This window comes from Sycon ciliatum, chromosome 13 (assembly GCF_964019385.1).
Source record: "Sycon ciliatum chromosome 13, ocSycCili1.1, whole genome shotgun sequence".
NCBI lineage: Eukaryota > Metazoa > Porifera > Calcarea > Leucosolenida > Sycettidae > Sycon > Sycon ciliatum.
The window spans coordinates 19111467-19132313 of NC_088655.1; the positions used below are offsets into that span (position 1 = coordinate 19111467).

General features: G+C 46.3%; 1 protein-coding gene across 1 annotated transcript in view; it reads right to left on the bottom strand.

The window, feature by feature from the left end:
• Positions 1-20847, bottom strand: part of LOC135829721 (uncharacterized) — a 193439-nt gene that overhangs the window by 159070 nt on the left and 13522 nt on the right. The window contains exons 4-7 of the mRNA XM_065342114.1: positions 19716-19787; positions 18385-18456; positions 8770-8841; positions 7605-7676 (exon numbers count right to left, since the gene is read on the bottom strand). Of these exons, the coding sequence (XP_065198186.1) occupies positions 7605-7676; positions 8770-8841; positions 18385-18456; positions 19716-19787 (288 nt within the window). The remainder of the gene's footprint in view (positions 1-7604; positions 7677-8769; positions 8842-18384; positions 18457-19715; positions 19788-20847) is intronic.

Below are 20847 nucleotides of genomic sequence, written 5' to 3' on the forward strand. Positions count from 1 at the left end.
CCTTGCGTAGTGCCCTCGTCGGACGAAATCTCACCACCACCTGCAACAAAGAGTCGAGCCGGGGTGTTATACGAATTTTTCAGTATTGTCGCAATAGGTGGACACAGGTATTGTACATTGTGCAAAGCTGCTTGTCTGTTCAAGCAGTTGAAGGCATTACGTGCGTCTACCAAAAGAACAGCCTCGCAAGACTCATCATCATAAAGGCGTTGCATGGCATGAACAGCAGCTTCGATGCCCGCAGGAAGACCCGAGCATTTCTGTATGAAACCGCACGTTTCTTGAACATCTTGGTTGACAACTTTCAATATCGCTCTGGTAATGATGCGGCGCAGGACTTCCACAACACCGATTGGGCGCACACCAGGCTTCTTGTCCAGAGCCACAAGTCGGCACGCGAGAAAGGGTACCAGACCAGAGGGTGCAACGTTGGAACTCGCAAGGAGGTGCGCAAGTCCAGACAATGCATTGCACATATTTGTCGATGCGCCTTTAAATGAAGAGCACATCCTTCGCCAACAAGCCGAATCAAGACCAGACGGTCCAGCCGAGCCCTCGCAATGCAGCGCCGTGTCTCGCAATAGTGAGGACGTGAGCGAGTCGAATCGGATTGGGTGGACGTTCTCCCGGGCACCCTGCAAGAGTACCTCCGGGGAGGCAGCCTGCGCTGCAGGGTGCTTCTCTTGCAATAGCTGGCGCACGGTTGCCTGAGAGCCATCAGAAGACGTCACCACGTCCTCAAGCTTCAATGTGCCGGCTGTGGATTCGGGCTGCAGACTTGCAGTCATACAGTCGGCGAAACGTCAAACCGCCGCCTCGTCCTGTCCGCGCTTCCTGTCGCCCGAGGCCCGACCCCCTGTGCTGCGCTGAAGAGAGCGACCTTCCTCCAGTAAAGACTGAATGTCGTTACTTTTCCAAAGCCGCATCCGCCTCTGTAGATGACCGCTGTTTTCCTTGTCTGTACATTTAGCTCCCGTCCGCTGCAGCGTGAGAACCGGCAGGATGGAAAAATAGAATAGCGCATCGGTGTCGTCTCCGCCAGACTGAACATACTTGTTGATGTAGGAAGAGAGCTCATTAACAAGCTCCTTCCCAACAGAACCACATGGTATCTTGAAGAATGACTTCCTCCAGTGAACCACCTCGTCGTATATCTCCTGGGCCAGCGGAGTACTGGGTTCCATCAGGCCGGCTGTTGGGATGCCAGGTGCCTGTGCCGAAGACACTGGGCGTCCCCCACCAAGAGACACGTCCCGTTGAGAAGCGCCCGAGCCCTCAACCCCCAGCAACGCGATGGGAGGTGCCGTGGCCAACAATGGTGGAATGTCTTGGCTTGATGATGTTGGTCCGTCGCCACTCACCGTCTCCATATCAATCAGGCTCACTGACGATGCCTCAGCTAACACAGGCACAGCACGAGTCGAGGACGATAATCTCGCAGGAGGTCCCGGGTCAGGCGCTGAGTGGTCGTCATCACTGCGGGGATGTGTGCAGGGATATGTCCGTCTGGTCCAAGCGGGAGGCTGACTGTGCCAATTAGCTGTGGGGTCAACGCCGCAATTGGCACTCGGTACACTTGATGCAGCGACCACTGGGACGTGCAGAGCACATCCAGAGGGTTGCGAAACGACACTGGTAGGATGACCTGCACCTTGACTACTATTATCGCCAGCGGGTCGGGAACTGTCATCAGCGGTCGATGCTGTGCCGCGATTCCTGCACGTCGATGGGGTATTGCGACTGGGGTAGCAATCTATACAGACGGTGTGAGAGGTCTTGCACGAGCACCTGGCACACTTTCCAATTACCGTACACTGACAACAAGGCATTATCGGTAATGAACACCGCGCTCCGCCGACCTGTAAGGGAGAAGCTAGCAATACCACCTCCAGCCGCACGGCATCCCAACGCGAGGAGTGCGAGTCCAGGGATGATGAAGACGCCACAAGATGGTGAAACTCTGCTAACTCAAAATACACGCCAGACACAAGGAAAAAAAGAAACAAAACCCAGCACAACACTGGAAAACAGCAGCAAAGCAGTGGTCGCATCCAAGGCTTCTTCTCCCGTGTCCAAGCAAAGCAAGCCACCAAGTCACTTCTCCAAAGCTCCAAAATCCCAAACCGACCTCTAAGCCAACATCCAACATCCAGCGATAGCAGTAGTAGTAGGCACTTCAGTCACGTGACAGAAAAGCAGCGTCCGCATCAAAGGCTTCTTCTCCCGTGTCCAAGCAAAGCAAGCCACCAAGTCACTTCTCCAGAGCTCCAGAATCCCAAACCGACCGCTAAGCCAACAAGCCAACCTCATTTGATAACCATAAATACTAATCAATAAGACAAGCTGAATCGACATTGAACCGCATTCCATGTGGTTGTGCAACAGTTCACAGAATCTAATTTCACCGTGTGACGTTTCACAGATTCACAACTCACAGAATGACACTTCACAGAGTGCCAGTCTCACAGAATGCACTATTCACCGACACCCAATTCAACGAAACCCAGTTCACAGACTGACTTATTCACAGACAGCCCATTTTGCCGAGAGTGGACAAAAATGGGAAAATGCGGCTCGATCCTCGGCAGGACATGTAAGTTTCAGCGTGACCAACAATAATATCCACGCCAGAGGTGACAACGCACACGCGCCATGTCATACATAAGCCCTTGATTTCTACCGAACAAGACTGAGGCAATGTACGAGCAACTACTCCAAGTTCCCATTGACAGAACGGACACTTTGCAGGAGTCCACTCTAGTTACAGATTTTGAGCTAGGTGCCATCAACGCATTTATTCTGAAATTCCCTGGAATTAAGTGCACAGGCTGCTTCTTTCATCTCACCCAGAACATTTATCGTCATGTCCAGTCAAACAAACTCCAAGAGCGCTACGCACAGGATTCAGAATTGCAGTGGCCCTGCGAAAGCTGCCAGCGTTGGCTTTCGTACCAACTGGGGACGTGGCCACTTACTTCGAAGCGGTGGAGGATAATTTCCCCGACGACGCCGAGGCGATCCTTACCTACTTCGAGCATTCGTACATTGGAACGCTCCGCCAAAATGGGCAATGGTGAACACCACTGTTCCTGATTGCGCTGTTGAATGTACACGACCGCACTCTGATGGGAGAGGACCGCACAAACAATGCCCAAGAAAGATGGCATCGTTGGTTTGCATCGATAGTCACCTGCCACCATCCGACTATTTGGAAGGTTATTGAGTGCTTGAAAATGGAGCAGGCCACCACGGAACGAGAGCTTGAGTGGCTTGTGGCAGGAAATTCTGGTCCTAAGCGGAAGAAGAGATATCGGCAATGTGATGAACGGCCGAGGGCTCTGCTACAGTCCGTTGAGCAGCGACCACCAAGAGAGTTCCTCCTTGGAGTAGCACATAATCTGGTGTTCAATGTTGTCGAATAGGCGGAACGGCTGAGGGCTCTGCTACAGTGCATTGAGCAGCTACCACCAAGAGAGTTCCTCCGTGGAGTAGCGCATCATTTGGCGTTCAATGTTGTGTATTGTAAATGACCATGTCACACGTGCATACTCTCATATTCTTCATATTTGGCTTTCTTTCGAAACAATGCATTTTTGAGTGAATGCCTGATCAAATTCGGTGAAATGGGCTGTCGATGAAAACAGTGCTCTGTGAACTGTCTTTCGGTGAATTGGGTATCCTGTGAAATGGGCTGTATGTGAAATGTCATTCAGTGAACTGTCGTTGGGTGAATTGTAGTTCTGTGAATTGGATTTCTGTGAACTGTCGGTTGTTGACTTTTTTCCTACGTTCCCAGTATATTGGGGTCCTTTTGGACCCCAGGAACGTTTTGGGCGGTATTCTTGCAAACCCTACATTTTATGTAATCTTATTTGCTGTGTTAGGCCGCAACCACACTACGTAAAAATCACAGTACAAATTTTCATGCATATCTCAGTACTAGTCGGTACGCAACCACACTACACTTTTCGGTCTGCATAGATGACATTTCACGCGACCAGCACATGACGTTGTACCAAAGCGCGTGCCATGCGCTGGAAAAGACCGGGAAATTCAAAAACAATGCTGATGCTGATGCTATGTACGACGACCAGGTACAAAACAAAGTTGTACACAGGAGATGGAGCGCGAAAACGACGAAAACGACAAACGAGGCTTTCTACATGGGTGCGCCAGTTGCTGAAAACCTACAAAGCGCATTTAGCATTTCGCACGTGTCGGCATGACGAGTTTTTACTGTAATGCCGTTTGTACGTGATTTTGTACCTAGTGTGGTTGCAGCCTCACCCTCCCATAGACTAATGCTTTGACCGAACTGCATTTGATGACAGCTCTCAAATTTGTCGGGATTATTGGCAAGTTTGGAAGAATACCACCCAAGACAGCCCATTTCGCCGTGAGTGGACAAAAGTGGGAAAAGTTGGATTGATCCTCGGCAGGACGGGTAAGTTTCAGCTCCGCCCGAATGGGCAACGGCGGACACCCCTGCACGGCTAGAATTTTACTAGCAGCAAAGCTCTGCAGAAGTGCAAACAATATGGAACAAATCTCTATTTTTGTGATCGAGGCACGATATGTTTGCGTCTTGAAACTGGCCGTGCGCCGATCGCCGCGTGACATTATCTGATCCACGGATTTGATCGAGTTGATCGACAATCAAGATCAGAATCAAAATCTGGACAGCGAAGGCAAATCAGAAAACCTGGAACACTTTTTTACGAGACATTTCCTGGGTGGTAGTGGAGATAGTCCACTGTCCTGCAGTGCATGGTTCAGAAAAAAATAGACGCCGCAAATGGCTCCCGCTATGGCCATTGAAATTTGGCTATTTTAGCAATGCAATGTAGTGAAGTTTGGAGATGATGGCAATTGCTTTCCTGGATGTAGCCATGGCTTTATGCGGTGGTGATGTGAAGACTACTCAGGTGAGGTAATGTTGGCGTGATGGAGGTCTGTTCTCAACTCAATCTTGTACGCTTTAAAAATGGACTCAGATGAAGAGCCACTGCTTAATTTATACAAAAGAGAAAGACCAAGGAACTACAAGTTACGCTATATTGTGAGTGTCCACTAACACCACCAGTTACCAAACAATCAGCTCATGCGATAACATTGCACGATACTGACCGACGGTGCTGACGTTCTACAACAAACTGGCTAACAGCTCTAGCACATCTTGGATGCGCACTCAAACAGCCTTCCAACTTGGAAGGTTCTAAGTTATAGAAATAGCATAAGGAGAGGAAGGTGAGCGCAACCAAGATAAGCACGAGCTGAAAGTCTCGGCTGGGAAGGACGTTGGCGGATGTTCATGCATGTCGATGACGATACTGGCAAGACCATTGGACAATACGGTCAAACCACGATTACAGAACGCAAAGCAACATTCCACACAACTTGTGTGGCTCAAAAGATAGTTGTTGAACGTCAGTACCGTCGGTCCGTGTCGTGCAATGTTATCGCATGAGCTGATTGCTTAGTAACTGGTGGTGTTAGTGGACAGTATAGCGTAACTTTTAGTTCCTTGGTCTTTCTCTTTTGCTTTAGAATATGGTCGAAAAATAACATAATTCATGGGACTACAAACTAGCCACACCACAGCCGCAGTACAAGACCAATGTACGAACAAAACTCCATCAAGCCAACATTGCCTCACCTGGAAGAGTTCCTGGGTCAGCACCGCTTAGCCACGCCAGCATAACGTTTGCATCAACTGTTGCACCAAAAAATATTGGTGGCGCAAGGAGAAGCTTGCCGTTTGGAGTGACAAATTATCACTGCTGATTTTCCTTGTCAGAGTCAACACTATACTTTGTTCTGCAGTGTTCGGAGTGGTGTTGGAGTAGAAACTGCTGACTAGATGTCTCGGAGGGGCGGGTTTTCCTGCTCAGGTATGAGTTTGGACGTATTTCAGCATTGTAGAGTGGAACAATTCGAAATTGTTTATTTCAAGAAAACACAAAAAGGATGATGGGGGACATGTCCTAGGTGCTAGAAGAGGTGTTCTGCTATCTGCCAGTGTATAGTGTTTGCTAATTGAGGACGAAGCTCGCTGTTATATAATCGCTTGTAACCTGGCTATTTTCAAGACGACCATGTGTGGGGTGAAGGGATGATGACCCTCGTTTTCTGGCATGCTAGCGTGGCTAAGCGGTGCAGCCCCAAGAACTCTTCGAAGATCGGGCAACGTTTGCTGTATCTAGTTTTGTTCGTAGCTTGTTCTTGTAGTTGTACGTTGTGGTGTGGCTCATTTGTAGTCTCATGAATCGTGTGATTTTCAACCATTTCTGACGGGTATGTCAATAGGGCTTGAAAGTGCAACGTCACAGAATAGCAACAATTTCAAAAATTCAAAAACTGGATCCACTTGGATCCAGTTTTGTATGGATCCAAGCACATTTCAAGCGGTCTTACTGACAGCAAGGTGATGTAGCCAAGGAAACTGACTGATTTGGCTACTGGGGGCGGGGTGACAACTGGTAGCGAAGTAAAAGTCATACCTGTATGCGACATGAGTGGGTTGCTATGCACCCACATACTGAGGCAATAGCAAAGTCACACCTTAGTGGATCCAAAATAGAAATCTGATGTCAACTTACTACTCCCTGGCCGTTTTTGACGTCATCACTTTCAAGCTCTATTTCAAGGATCCCTTCAGAAACTTTTCTGCGGGCTGCACCCGATCTACATTCAAAATAGAACTTATCTGCAAACGTTAAGCGAAGTCGGAGACATCAAATGTCACAAATTGTCTGGTTTTCCCAGACAAACTCTTTTTAAAATTGACTTCTTAGTTTTGTCAATGCTCCCAAAAGGGAACATAGGCTTCCCCAATGGGTTTGGTCTAGGGGATTACAATTTTCTTTCACATTTTCTATTTATATACACTTGCAAGTAAAACGTCTGGGAGCAATGCTCCATTTTGTCGGCTATGAAAATGTTTCTGCCAGCACTGTGCTCAGAAAGCGGGCTGGCTGGGTTGGCAACATCCCTGTAACCACCAGGCATATGCGGATAATACCGGCAGACAATTTGGCAGAATTCGGTTCTTTTTCTGGTAAGTTTCAAGCATGTTTGGTATGTGGATAAAGAAATGGAGCAGAATTCGAGGAATTGCCCGCCATAAGGTTTGTATGGTTCTGCCAATTTCACTGCTTTTCGAGCAGAATCTGCCACGTTTTCGAGCATTATCCGCACATCTCTAGTTACAACTCCTATTGCTAAGAGTGGGAGGGATGTCAATTTCCTTACTTCGGTAAGCCTTACAGGATTCAAAGTGACGCCGCGTGCTATGTTTGATTTGAATACGCTTTTTTTCTTGCAATGCTGACATGGCCTTTTAGTAGGACAGTATTGGTTGTTGGCTGTAGCGGCAGCTATTGGTTGCTTTATAATCATAACCAACTAAAGACCACTCATTTCTTCTCTCTAATAATGTCATGGTAACTTGGATTCAGCAAAAGTAGTGTGTCAAGCGCTGCTCAACAGTACCATACTGTCTATGGAGATTACAAATGAAAGAATGCCGGGGCTGTAGAAGGGTTTTGCTGGAGAGTTGGGTGGGAGCGGGTGGGGGAGAGGCCCTTTTAAGTGAGAATACTTACAGAACTTTAAGATTCACTAGGTCTTTGAAGATGCCTACGGGTAGGCTGGAAATTGAGTTATGCTCAAGGAATCTATTGCAGAAACAAGAGTGACAACCAGCACATGTACATCATACAAAGGAAGCCATTAGTACCACTTTGAATTTCTTCTAGGATTTCCTCACTCTCAATATGCAATACCTTCGATTGGCAACAAGATGCCCAATTGACTGTGTAGCTTAACGGCCGCAAGATCTTACAAGATTGAAGAGTTTGGATGCAAGACCTTGTACTTCTGTTTTGTCATCTGCTCTTTATTTGCTTCTCTAAAATAGTGCCATTGGCATTGGGCCATTTAGCTGTTCTGGTTGCCATCCTAAATCCAAACCAATCCAGTAAAAAACTTGAAAGCAACAACTATAAGATACTGGTCTTTCAGCTCAGTGCAATCAAATGGTCTTGGGACACAATCAGAGAAAATAGCACATTCAAAATCTGACTCAAACCATAATAAACTGGTACCCGGATCTGGACTTCGATACAAATCTTCCATAAGGTGAAGCCAGTCTTGGCAATCACAGTCAGGGAGAATTGCAGGTTGGGGCTATGGGTGTGGTGGTAGTGGGTACTTGGAAACTACACGAAAAGATGTGAAATGGGCACATTTATGTCGCATGTCCCTCTAAAATCTGCATGCACTCATCTAGAGTGATCTGTGGGCAGACAGCTACAATTCTTCTATTGTCTGCATAATAGTGTCCCCTGAACCAAGGGCACCTGGCCTGACCAGGTATATTTTACATTATATTGAACTCCCCCTATTCAGGCACATTGGGACACATCGGCTGCACACTTCAACGGAACATTCATCCTGATTGCCTGCAAGCAAACATGTTTCATGCAGTTTTCTTAGTGCCATTCTTTCGATGAAAGCCAATTCTTGCGACTTGAGAGAGGTTAGGAATATGCTACTTCGAAGTAGACAGATGAGTTTGCCAGGATCTGGAGAGTTCGGATTAAGGGCGATAAACTGTAAATGAAACCGTGGTGAGCGAATTTCCTCTATCATCCTAGGAGACAGATATGTTTGAACATAACAACTACTTGTCGTAGCCCAGGTAAAATATTGCGATTTTTAGGTATCAATGCCAAAATTAGAGTTCTGCTCAGGAAAAAACAGCCTTACAGGGCAGTTAGACTTCTCAAATCATCGAACTCATCGCCTCGAAAGGAGCTGAGTTGATTTGTGCTCAAAACCCTGGATGGACACCAACAAAAAAAGAGAATGGCACAGTCTTGTGTACAAAGTGATCCATTGAGTTTAGTGATGACAAAGAGTGATAATGCATTACGTGACGAATTCGCATGTGTGAAGCAGGCGGCTTCCACATATCCAGACACCATCCGAAGGTGAACAATGATCGTGGTTTGGTGCTGCTTGACAATTGACAATGTGAAATGTGGATGAGGATCACTGTTGCTGTTGCCACTGTCCTGTCCTGTTGTCATGTGTGCTTGTTCACGCCATGGTTATACAGTTCAGCGGAATGTTGCAACGTAAGTGCAGTTTGGTGACAGAATCTCATCCCTCTTTTAGTCATAGTCCCACCACTATTCACACCTTTTTTAAGGCACATTCAGGTTTGTGTGTGTGTGTGTGTGCGTGTGTGGGGGGGGGGGGGGGTGGGGGTGGATATGGTTCAGAGTGTGGGTGTTGGTGCGAGTGTGAGTATGAGTGTGCGTCTGTGTGTTTGGCATGTGCATGTGCGTGGGTATGTGTATGTGTGTGTGTGTGTGCGTGTGTGTGTGTGTGTGTGTGTGTGTGTGTGTGTGTGTGTGTGTGTGTGTGTGTGTGTTCCTGCGCCCAAACGATGGTGTACTTTTATCACGTATGGTGTAGTTTCCTTCCACTTTGTGTTGCATGATATAGGTCCACCTCTCTGGTTTTCTCCTCAATCCTGATGATGGCTCCTGGCCGAAAATTGGATTGAGAAATTTTGATTTGCAGTGAAGAGACCACTTGAATTGAGAGTGGTGTGTGTAGGGTCTTTCATGTAATGAAATGGCTGTGTTAGCTGCTCCCGGCTAATGAAGTCCCCTCACACCAAAACACAAGGATATTATAGTATTGAATTATGCAAGTACAAGAGTGTAGACAAGAAGGAAAACAGGACAACAACAACTCAAGACTAGACTAGAACAGAACTGGAGACCCACTGGAGCATGCGCTCTTCATGTGAGTGGCTCTCATTGCCAAGGGGAACGAGCGGGAAATACGAATAGTGAGTATGTACAGGTCGTAGCATAAATACACCTATTACAGCTGCATGCAGCGGAGCTTGCGCGCATTAAGAAATCGTTTTCTTATTTTATTAATAATAATAATTATTTCATTGGCTCTCCATCCGAGTCCATAGACGTGAATGTAATACAAAAACGAAGCCAAGAAGCTCTTGAACACACTCTAGCTGCTTTTTTACACTTGAAGATAATGCCCAAAAACTGGCTGGTGGAATGGCTGAGTTCTAATTAATGATGGTGGTGAAGAGCTTTATATTATTTGTAGATCTCTTTTAACTTGGTCCATGAATATATTGTCTATTGAGATTGTCTTTTTTGAAAGAATTGGGAGATCACCAAATTCAAAGGATCATGTGATGTTTATATAACTGCACCTAGCTATCTGCCTATTCCTTAACTATTCATTGTCCATACTGCAAGCCTACATGGGTAGTGTTTCACCCAGCGTGACAGTTTGCCCTTTTATCAATCATCGTGGTCTGTCGCATATTATGCATGGCTGTGTGGTTCTTTTGTTTTGCATTGCTTGCTGTATGCACGCTTTCAGTCTTATAATGCTGTCGACGTATCCTTACATTTCCGGTGAGCTGCTCGGTTGAGAGTCTTGCATGCTGTTCGTGGAATTCCTACCACAGCACTCAGTATCGCTCTATCCGTATGCATCTGAGTTGGCTGTACTCAGTTGTCATTTTGGGAACCCTTTGCCATGAGTTCATTAGTAGTTCTCATGTTGTCGTTGTGGTCTCAACTTGTTTCTCTCTCTCTATCTACCTCTTCACTCTCTCTCTCTCTCTCTCTCTCTCTGAAATGTTCTTCCTTGAATAACAACTTATTACTTTTGTACTGCCTGTTGGTCGATTTATTTGGGCATGCCACGCATGAGCACGTAGCCATATGCTGAAAAAGTGCTCTTTTTTCAGTGAAGCATAGCCATGATACATGTTCAGATATGAACCCAAGCTGAGAAATGGATACGCACTCTTCCATTATGGGTCCACGAGAGGCAAAACAGGAAGTAAAGTTCAAAAAACCCACGTTTCACAGCATTGTGTATGGTGTATACCGGGTACAAGCTTCACCAACTTGTTGCCCCCCCCCCCCCCCAAAAAGCGGCGTGCCAAGGCCCATCGACACTCGGAAACTGTGATCGCATCCATGAGCAACCAGATTTTAGCACTTTTTCAGCTAAAAAGCTCAAAAAGGGCGATATTCACCAAAAACGCAATAAAGGGCGAAAGAAACGGGCTTTTCCAAAAAGGGCAAAAAAGGGCGAAAAAAGGCGAGCACCTCTCGGAAAGGGCTACACGTGACGGCATATTTTACTATGCTCGATTTGTCTCTCCAACTAGTCCCGCATGCCAGGGCGAACACCTACTCGTGTGCCACTTTCCTCTTTGTTACCGCTGCCACCTGGAATTCTCTCCCCACTGACATTTGAACCACCCACAATAGTCATTGCTTTGTGTCTGGTGTCCGTACTATCTTTGCCAACACCCGCTTTGAACCCGCTGGTTTCATTCCTTCCAGAGTTTCTGTAACATAGTAACGAATGTTATGGCTGATTTCTACAGTACGCATTTGTTATAACCCTTCCTCTTCTCAATATTTATTATAATTTTGCAGATATATTCCCAGCAAGCCATGAACGGAGACCCCTCGACTTAGGCCTCGGCCTTTGGGGAATCCGTAAATAAATTAATTAATTAAAAATTTAAAAAAATTGGGCTGTCGAAGTGCCTATGTCACGCTGCCTAAAGACCCGCTGGACAAGTAAACGAGCCTGATAGTTGGTTGGTCTCAGAACTAAAAGAAATCAGCAATAACTGCGATAGAAATAACAAAGACGCCCATAATTGCTTCTTGGCCGGCGACTACATGTAAAGCCGAACGACAGTACAGGCACAGCAGTGACCAGGCAAAAGAAATCAGATACGGCTTCCAGTGTTACCAACTGCCCGTATTTGTCCGTATTTTTACGGAAAAACGATGTTTTGTCCGCAGTACGGATTTCAATCGAATTATCCCGGAAAAGCGAAAAAAACACGGTGTCTTCGAAAGGAGGGAAAAATGGTGCAGAAGTCACAATTATCAATGGAATTCGTGACTAAAGAGAATGATGAAACTACAATAGGATTTATACACTTCGAGTGAAACGACGAGGATACAAGAATAGTAAGAAAAATAGCACAAACTAAGGAAAAATTTGCACAGGTAATAAAAAATATAAACGTGAGAAATGAAAGGAAATTGAGCAAGTGCAGTGTGACAATGGACATGCATGTGCAAGTGTGTATGTATTGGGTTTTTTCCAAATTACACTAATAATCAGTGAGAATGTTGACCTGAAAAAAACGAGTACGGAAAACGCTGAAAGATTCCGCAAAATGGCACTGGGCAATACGGATGGGGGTAGAGGGCACTTGGTAACACTGGGCTTCTCCTTCTCTATAAATCGAAAACTACAAGCTTGGCGACAAGTAGCAGCTTATTTGAAATATAAATTAATAATCTTTCTCGCGCGATCCTCAGTCAAAATGATGCTTCAGTTGTGTTCACTGGATGCTGCTGCAGTGCAGTACTGGCACTGGAAACACAACAAGAGCAGGTGATGCGCCTTTTGTTTGTCACCACTTGGCCAAATAACTACGCTTTGTCAGGAAGCTGTGACGTTAGACTTCGACGGCCTATAGGGCCGAACGCTGCCATCTCACCATTCTTGGACCAAAACCAGTCGACTCAGCGTCCGAAAAACTACAAACATAATAATTATTATGGGCCAGTCACGGTCATCCGTGCCATTATTAGAACGAAATGGCACTTTTAGTGACATTTTACAATTACATACAAATAATTATACCCAGAAGCCTTGTTTTGTACAAATCATTTTACACACCAATCACCATCTAGTAGGGCGCAGTCACCCATTCTCGGTGGAAGTGCGCGAGTTCGATTGGGAATAAAGGAGAAACGTGTGAAGAATGCAATGGTTGAACACCCTATTCTGGCGTATTACCAACCTGGTCCAGAAACACGTCTGGAAACAGATGCGTCCCACACGAAAGGCCTCGGCTATGCACTGTTCCAACTGCACCCGTCTGGCTGGCGCCTCGTCCAGTGTGGTAGCCGCTTTATCACCGACACTGAAAGCCGCTACGCTATGATTGAGACACACCAACAAACAAGTCTTGTCCCTTGTGTTCTGCGCCCCAGGGAACGGAATGGCTGAGATTCCGTTACAAGCTTGAATGTCTTGCTGTTGTCTGGGCTGTACGCAAGTGCCACCTGTACCTTGCTGGCAGCAGATTCGACCTCATCGTAGACCGCCAGCCCCTAATTCCAATCTTCAACACGTATTGCCTGGATCAGGTCGAGAATCCTCGTTTGCAGTGTCTCCTGCTGAAGCTTCGGCCGTACCAGTTTCATGCTTCCTGGAGACAAGGAAAACTGCATTATGCCGCCAACGCTCTGTCTGGAGCACCCGTCTCTGACGCACAAGCATCTGACCTGCTTGGCGAAGACGACCTGCCATCTGGCTCCGCTATTCGTGCGTGCCTCCGTGATGATGACTCTGGTTCGAGGTCAGCATTACGCAATGCCAAGCTCCAAGATACGTGTGCCTCGGACTCTGAGTATCAAGATCTCCTACATATGGTACTCATCGGCTTCCCACGCTCCTGTTCCAACCTTCCACGGCATCTGCAGCCCTATTGGAATGGACGTGAAAACCTATCTGTCGACTCCGCCGTCGTACTGAAGGGTAATCGCATCGTAGTACCTGCTGCTCTACGTGCATCAGTGCTGCAAGATCTACAAGCTGCACAGCAAGGAAATGACCGCCCCAACTGCCGTGCGCGTCAACTGTTGTACTGGCCTGAATTGAACTCTGAGCCTGACCGCCTTGTATGTGCCTGTCAACCCTGTCGTGAATTCCAGCCATCTTGGCCGAGCGAGCCGCTGCAGAGTGAACGTCAACCGTCAATGCCGTTCGAGAGTGTCAGCTCTGACCTCTTCCATTGCCAGGGTTGGGAATACCTTGTGTTGGTCGATCGACTCACCGGTTGTCTGTGTGTCACACAGATAGGCCGCACAGCCACATCTGCCGACGTGGTACCTCAACTTTGCCGGTGGTTTCCAGATGTTGGTGTTCCCAGTGAAATCTCAAACAATGGTGGCCCCCAGTATGCGTCGCGAAGCTTCACTGAGTTCTGCGACCATTGGCAGATGAAGCACATCACCTCAACCCCGCACTTCCCGCAATCGAATGGCCATGCCGAGTCCGCGGTGAAGTCCATGAAGTATCTTATTGCGAAAACCACTAGTAATGGCGACCTGGATGCCGATGCCTTCCAGCATGGTCTGTTGGAATGGCGTAATACCCCACATCCGTCTGGTTCCAGTCCTGCCCAGCTGCTATTCGGTCGTTCACTCTCGTCATTTGTGCTGGCGCATCACTCGTCGTTTGCCCCGGAGTGGAAACAGCGTGCTACCAGTATAGAGAGTTCTGATTCTCCCCCTGTCCCGGATCCAGATTCGTCTGTGCCGCGCACGTTATCTAAGCTCACTATTGGCATGCACGTAGATCTGCAAGATCCGCGCACAAAACGGTGGACAGCTCGAGGCATCGTCGTCGCCATTGGTACCCATCGAGACTATTACGTCAAGCTACGTAGTGGTCGTGTGTTTTGGCGAAATCGTCGCTTCCTACGGCCTTATGTCCCATTGCTGCCTGATCGCGTTTCTACTGATAGTGCGTCTGAACCTGCTGTTTCCGCACCTGCTGATCCTGTTGTTGCACTCCGTTGCAGAACCCGTAACCGCCGTCAACCTGACCGTTTGAACATTTCTGCACTCCAAGGACAGTCATATGTTTGATTAGTTTTTCTTCTTCTGTAGTCTGTGCTACACTGTGACTGTTCTCGTTGCCTTGCCTCTTGTTGATGTTTTTTTGTATCTTCACTATTATTATGTTTAGATCATAGTCTGGCTTGTTCACCCATTATAATCTCGGAAGGGCATGTTGTATTATTATGTACGCTATCCTATATGCACTCACCCGCGTGCATCTGTCATATTGTACGCAGCTTACGTCAGCTTACATCATGCACTGGTATTTGGCATGCACGCATGACTACACATTGAGCATGCTGATTCCGTTGTGCCGTTCTTTTGTTTGTGTTTCTTTTCCACTCGATGGAGACGACTAGTATTAATTTTAAAAAATTTATTTAGAATAAACCAATACGTTTATCACATTGACTTCGTACTTGGTCAGTATAGGAAAAAAACCTCGTAAAAAGACCTCGGCTTCGCCTCGGTCTTTTACTGGGCTTCTATTTCCTGTACTGACCTCGTACTCAGTCAATATTAGATACTTCATGCCACTGGAGAGTTGGCCTCTCGCGCCTGAGTGAGATACTTGGCCCACCTCGACAATTTCTTTGGTGCTGAAGTTTTTACTCAACGCAGAACAACCATTCATAGTTCTCCAGATTCGAGAAATTCAAGTAAATCCTTTGGGCTCTACTTTGCACGCGCCGTGCAATGATGACTCGTAGGGGAAGTCCCCGTTTGAGAGATACTGATATAATTCTGAGGCACGTAGCCGCACCTGCCCAAGAGGGACCATTAGCAAGCCGTGAAAAAGCAACGCAAAGGGGGAGCTGGGCTAGAGTCCCGTCCTGACCATGCGAAACATACTCGTGTTTGACGAGTTCGGAGGGGTCTACTCTTCATGACCGCAACGAGTGGGTTTTAGTAAAGTACGTGCGATTTCAACCATGATACGGAGAATAGGACCGTAAATTGCGCCTCTTTTGGTCTTTGCAATTTTTTCCAAATTTCGGCAATGTCTAACCCATTGAAAAGAATTCGGGTGGACACACCCATTCCCATAGCGCTGCACATCACATCCGAACCAGTTCCGTTATTTTTACAACGTTTCGGCACTTGGCCATCGTCAGGTAATAGCAATGAATTCATTGCTATTACCTGACGATGGCCAAGTGCCGAAACGTTGTAAAAATAACGGAACTGGTTCGGATGTGATGTGCAGCGCTATGGGAATGGGTGCGTCCACCCGAATTCTTTTCACAGATGAAGCTGCAGGAAGCCTCAGCCCTTCGTCTAACCCATTCTTGTTGGAATAAATAATTATGATGGCTAAACGTACCAAACAACCAGTAGAACCATTGATTGTAGCATAACCATTACTAACATGACACTGAACTTGATCGAGGGTAACCACAGTGCCAAAAACAAGGCTTGTTCAAGACAAACTTCAGCTTGCTCGCTCATCTTTTGTCTATTGCTCCGAAACGTGCAATGTTTTTCAAATATTCTCAACTGGCTGGCTCCATTGTAAAGTCTTTCGGAGAATGTTTTGGCATGGACCTCGTGACCTCGTACTGGCGAGCAGTTGAGGTATCGTGCTGCTAATGTGGAGAACCATGCACGACTGGATGTGGCTGCCAGTGATTTGTGGGGCAGTCGATTTTGAGCGAACCCTTCTTGATGTTCGGGTGTTCAACCCATATGCTCGCTCAAGTCGATCTGCACCACGTACGACTGTGTACCAACGCCACGAGAAGGAGAAAAGACGACGTTATGAGGAACGTGTCAGGAACGTGGAGCAGGCATCTTTCATTCCAGTGGTGATGTCGGCGAGTAGGGATGGAGAAGGTGGCATCGGCATTGTACGCAAGGGTGGCCGCTCTTCAGGCAGCAAAGAAGTCCGAGCAGTATTGACACGTCATGGCCTATGTTTGATTTAAGTTGTCCTTTCCGCTACTTAGGTCTTGTATTATGTGTCTGCGAGATTGCAGGAAGCTGTTCGGACGTCACGTGGTTCTGGAGGCTGGGGCTTCGTCTGCTGCACTAGCTGTGTCGGAAGCTCAAGTTACGGTATAAATTTATGGTTTTTATTGATACGTTTTTGAGGACGTTTACTTATTTATGCTGTTGACCCTTGTGTGTTCCGTGTGCAGCTGGTTGGGTTCTTTTCTTTAACTTTGGGTTCTTTTTATTTGCTTTGAATTCTTTACATTTCAAAATTGTTTTTGATTTTAGTTGCATTTCTTTCTTTGATAAAGATGGTTTTTGCGCATACAAGAGGCTTATTTCAATGTAAAAAAACATCGTGAACCCAACCCTTTGCTGCACCCACCAATCGGCGATGTGGCTGTGATGGGGTTTCTTTCACTTTCATTCAGGTAAAAGTCAGTCAGGCTGAGAATTGTTCTTTTAAGAGGAAAAGTTCGCAAAAATCATCGCCAGTAAAATTATCAGAAAACTGTTTGAAACTGGAAAGCAGCCGACTCGCGTAGACGGGTTGTGAAGGCGAGAAGCTAATCCTAAATCACGCCGTGTTTCACATGCGTTCCGATGAACTTGTTCCTGTTGACGTTGCACGGCTTGCAAATGGTCCCTACTGTCTCAAGTCTTGCTTGGACTTGTACTGCCACGAGCCTCCTCTCAATTTGGTTATTCCTCTCTTTCTGTTTTAGCCGCTGATCGCTGGAACTCAGTTGCTGCTTCACCAAGTCAATTTCGTATCGCAATCCTAGATTGGCTAGGGTACGCCATAAGGAAACCATAGGTCTGTGGGGACTGCCCTAGAGAAAAATAAATAAATACTACACGAGTCACAGAAAAACCACGCGTCTTGATTGTCGTAACTTAAAGTTTCATGCCATATAGCAATCTTCAGACATCAGTTCAGTTGTCTGAAGATTGCTATATGGCATGAAACTTTAAGTTACGACAATCAAGACGCGTGGTTTTTCTGTGACTCGTGTGTTACTGCTCTGCTTCCGCATTGAGCACTCTATCGATCCGGAGGACTCCGCTATTTGTAAATAAATACTATACTATACTGATAAATGCAGATCACTGCGCACTCAATTTGTCAAAAGGTTCAAGCGCATTTTGTGTTTTGCTCTTCCGCGTTCCGTGAATCCACATCGCGCTATATCAAACGGTATGGCACTCGAAAGCGTATTTTCTCCGCTTTCCAACGAGCTGTCATTTGCCTTTTCTATATAGGAGAAAGGGCACCATAGTTACGATAATTTGAACACTGGGGTGTTTGCATTGTACAAATGTATTCACTGTCAGGAGGAGCATACCCGTCTTCAGGAATACAGCGTATATTTTGTGGACGAGTCCTTGGTCCTCAAAGGGTTAAGCCTTACTTTCTCTTATTCTTCCGACCCGCACAGTTCAATCTTTTGTTTCTTTGGTGCGTGTTTTTGGCCGTGATGCCGAGACCTCAGGTCGGCAGAGCTATCAATGCCCGGCCATCACTGCTGCGTCTTGGTACAGCCCTTGCTCATTAGGTGTCACGTTTGTCCTAGTCTCCCTACCATTGTCTTTCATTATTCTTTTCGAGCTGGGTATGTGAACAAAGTAGAAAAAAAAGAAAAAAAAGGAAGAGTTTTGTCAGACAGTTGGGCGGGAACAGGTGGAGGAGGGCACATTTTATAATAAAAGTGAAAATACTTACAGAGTTTGAAGATTTGCTAGGTTTTTGAAAATACCAAAAGCAAGGCCGGAAATTTGGTTACGTGAAAGTTCTCTATTGCAGAAACAACAGTGACAACCAGTACATCAAACAAAGGACAACATTACCGGTAGTACCTCTTTGAATGACTACTAGGGGTTCCTCAGTCCCAATATGCACACCCTTAGATTGGATATAAGACGCCTGCTTTACTGTGTAGCTTAACGGCCGCAAGATCTCACAAGAATTGAAGAGTTTACATGCAAGATCTTCAGTCAACTTCGCTAATAACGATTGCGGATATAACGATAATTCGCGAATATCGACAAAATGTCCATGCCCAGAGTAAAGTCCCATCCAATATACATAATAATGAGACACTTCGCGAATAAGAACACTTTTCTGATGCCCGGCCGAGTGTCGTTATAAGCGAAGTTGATTGTACTGTCTTCTACTTTGTCATTTCCTGTTCATTTGCTTCTCTACAGTGGTATCTTTGTCACTGGGTCAATTGCCTGCTCTGCCTGCCACACTAAATCAATACCAGTACAACACAACACAACACAAAATTCGAAAAGCAACAACTTTTAGATATTGTGCTTTTCAGCTCACTGCAGTCAAACGTTCCTGGGACACATTCAGAGAAATTAGCATATTCACAATATGACCAGAACCATACTAAACTGGTACCCGGATATGGACTTCGAGACAAATCTTCGATAAAGTGAAGCCAGTCTTGGTAATTGCACTCTGGGAGAATTGTGGTTTGGGGCTGTGGGTGGGGAAACTATACGAAATAGGGTGAAATGGGCACATGTGTGTCGCATGTCCCTCTAAAATCTGCAATCACTCATCTAGAGTGATCTGTGAGCAGTCAGCTGCAATCCTTCTATTGTCTGCATAATAGTGTCTCCTGAACCAAGGGCGCCTGGCCTGACCAGGTTTATTTTACAATACATTGAACACCTCCTATTCAGGCACATTGGGACACGTGGCTGCACAAAACACTACTCCGGAACATTCATCCTGATTGCCTGCAAGCAAACACGTTTCATGCAATTTTCTCGGTGCCATTTTTTCGTTGAAAGACAATTCTTGCGACTAGAGGGACGTCAGGAATGAATATGCTCGATAGTTGGAGTGGCCTGGATCTGGAGAGTTCGGATTAAGGGCGATGAACTGCACATGAAACCGTGGTGAGGGATTTTCCTCTAGAATCCTAGGAGAAAGAGATTTTCGAACAAAATGACTACTTGTCGTAGCCCACGTATAAGGTTGTGGTTTTAAAGTAACAATGCCAAATTTGGAGTTCTGCTCAGGAATATCAGCCTTACAGGGTAGCTAGACTTCTCAAACCATCGAACTCATTGCCGTGAAAGGAGCTGATATAATTGCTGTGCAAGTACCTGGATGGAAATCAACAAAAAAGAGAATGGTATGGTCTTGTGTACAAATAGATCCATCGAGGTCCATTTTATGTAGGATGTGATGACAAAGAGTGATATGGCATGACGTGATGTACACACATGTGTGAAGCAGGCGGTTTCTCAAAGTTTGCATTACCATAATTATATCCATGCCTGAATCAATGGTATGTGCAAAGTTTTTCATATAATTATATCCTAGTACAACAAACAATTATCATTACATCCATCATTTTTGTGAGGCAATAATTTACATGTGTATTCTTCAAAGCAGCAGTTTTACACGACGATCGTTTCGCCGTATAGAGAAGGACGACTCATCAGGTGTGCAAGAACGGGCTGGGATAGAGAGCCAAGGGTAGATTTATAGAAAGGATTCTTAAAAAAAGGGGAAGACATCGCATGAGAATGCTTATCATCTTGTTACAGTCGTGCGTACTTGCTGCATAACTCGGTCTCATGTGTTTTCTTCTCTTTTTTTTTACATTTATTACATGCTCAGTATCCGAGATAAAATGATTGCTACTGCTGCTTATTGTTAATCTAAATTGTCATAGACGAATTACGGCGCGGTTTTACTGAGGTTTTTTGTTGCGGGGGGGGGGGGGTTACGAGGAACTGCGAACCTCGAGGACAGAATACTGCATGATAAAGGTGGCCGCAGACGCAACTGTGGTGGTCAAACTGGAGCATCTTCGCCGACCTGAGGTCTCGGCTTTAGCGACACTTCAGTGCACAAAAGGGGAGGAGTAGTCACAGGGGAGGGGAGGGGGGAGTACATTTGTGTAGAGGGTGAAAAATGGAAAAATGATACATGTCATAGAGTGGAAAATGGGAGCCAGGGTGCAAGCGAAGAGGGTGTTCAGGGAGGGTTCAAAGGGCATCCGTGGCTGAGTGCCAGTCTCGACTGCGGAGAGACTTGTAGGCGCCTTCCTTGAATGCCTGCATTCCCTCCTGCGTGGGAAGGTTGCGTAGCAGGGCAGATGGGAGACGATTCTTGGATCGTGGCATGGGGAATGACCGGAGAGCACTATTATGGGTT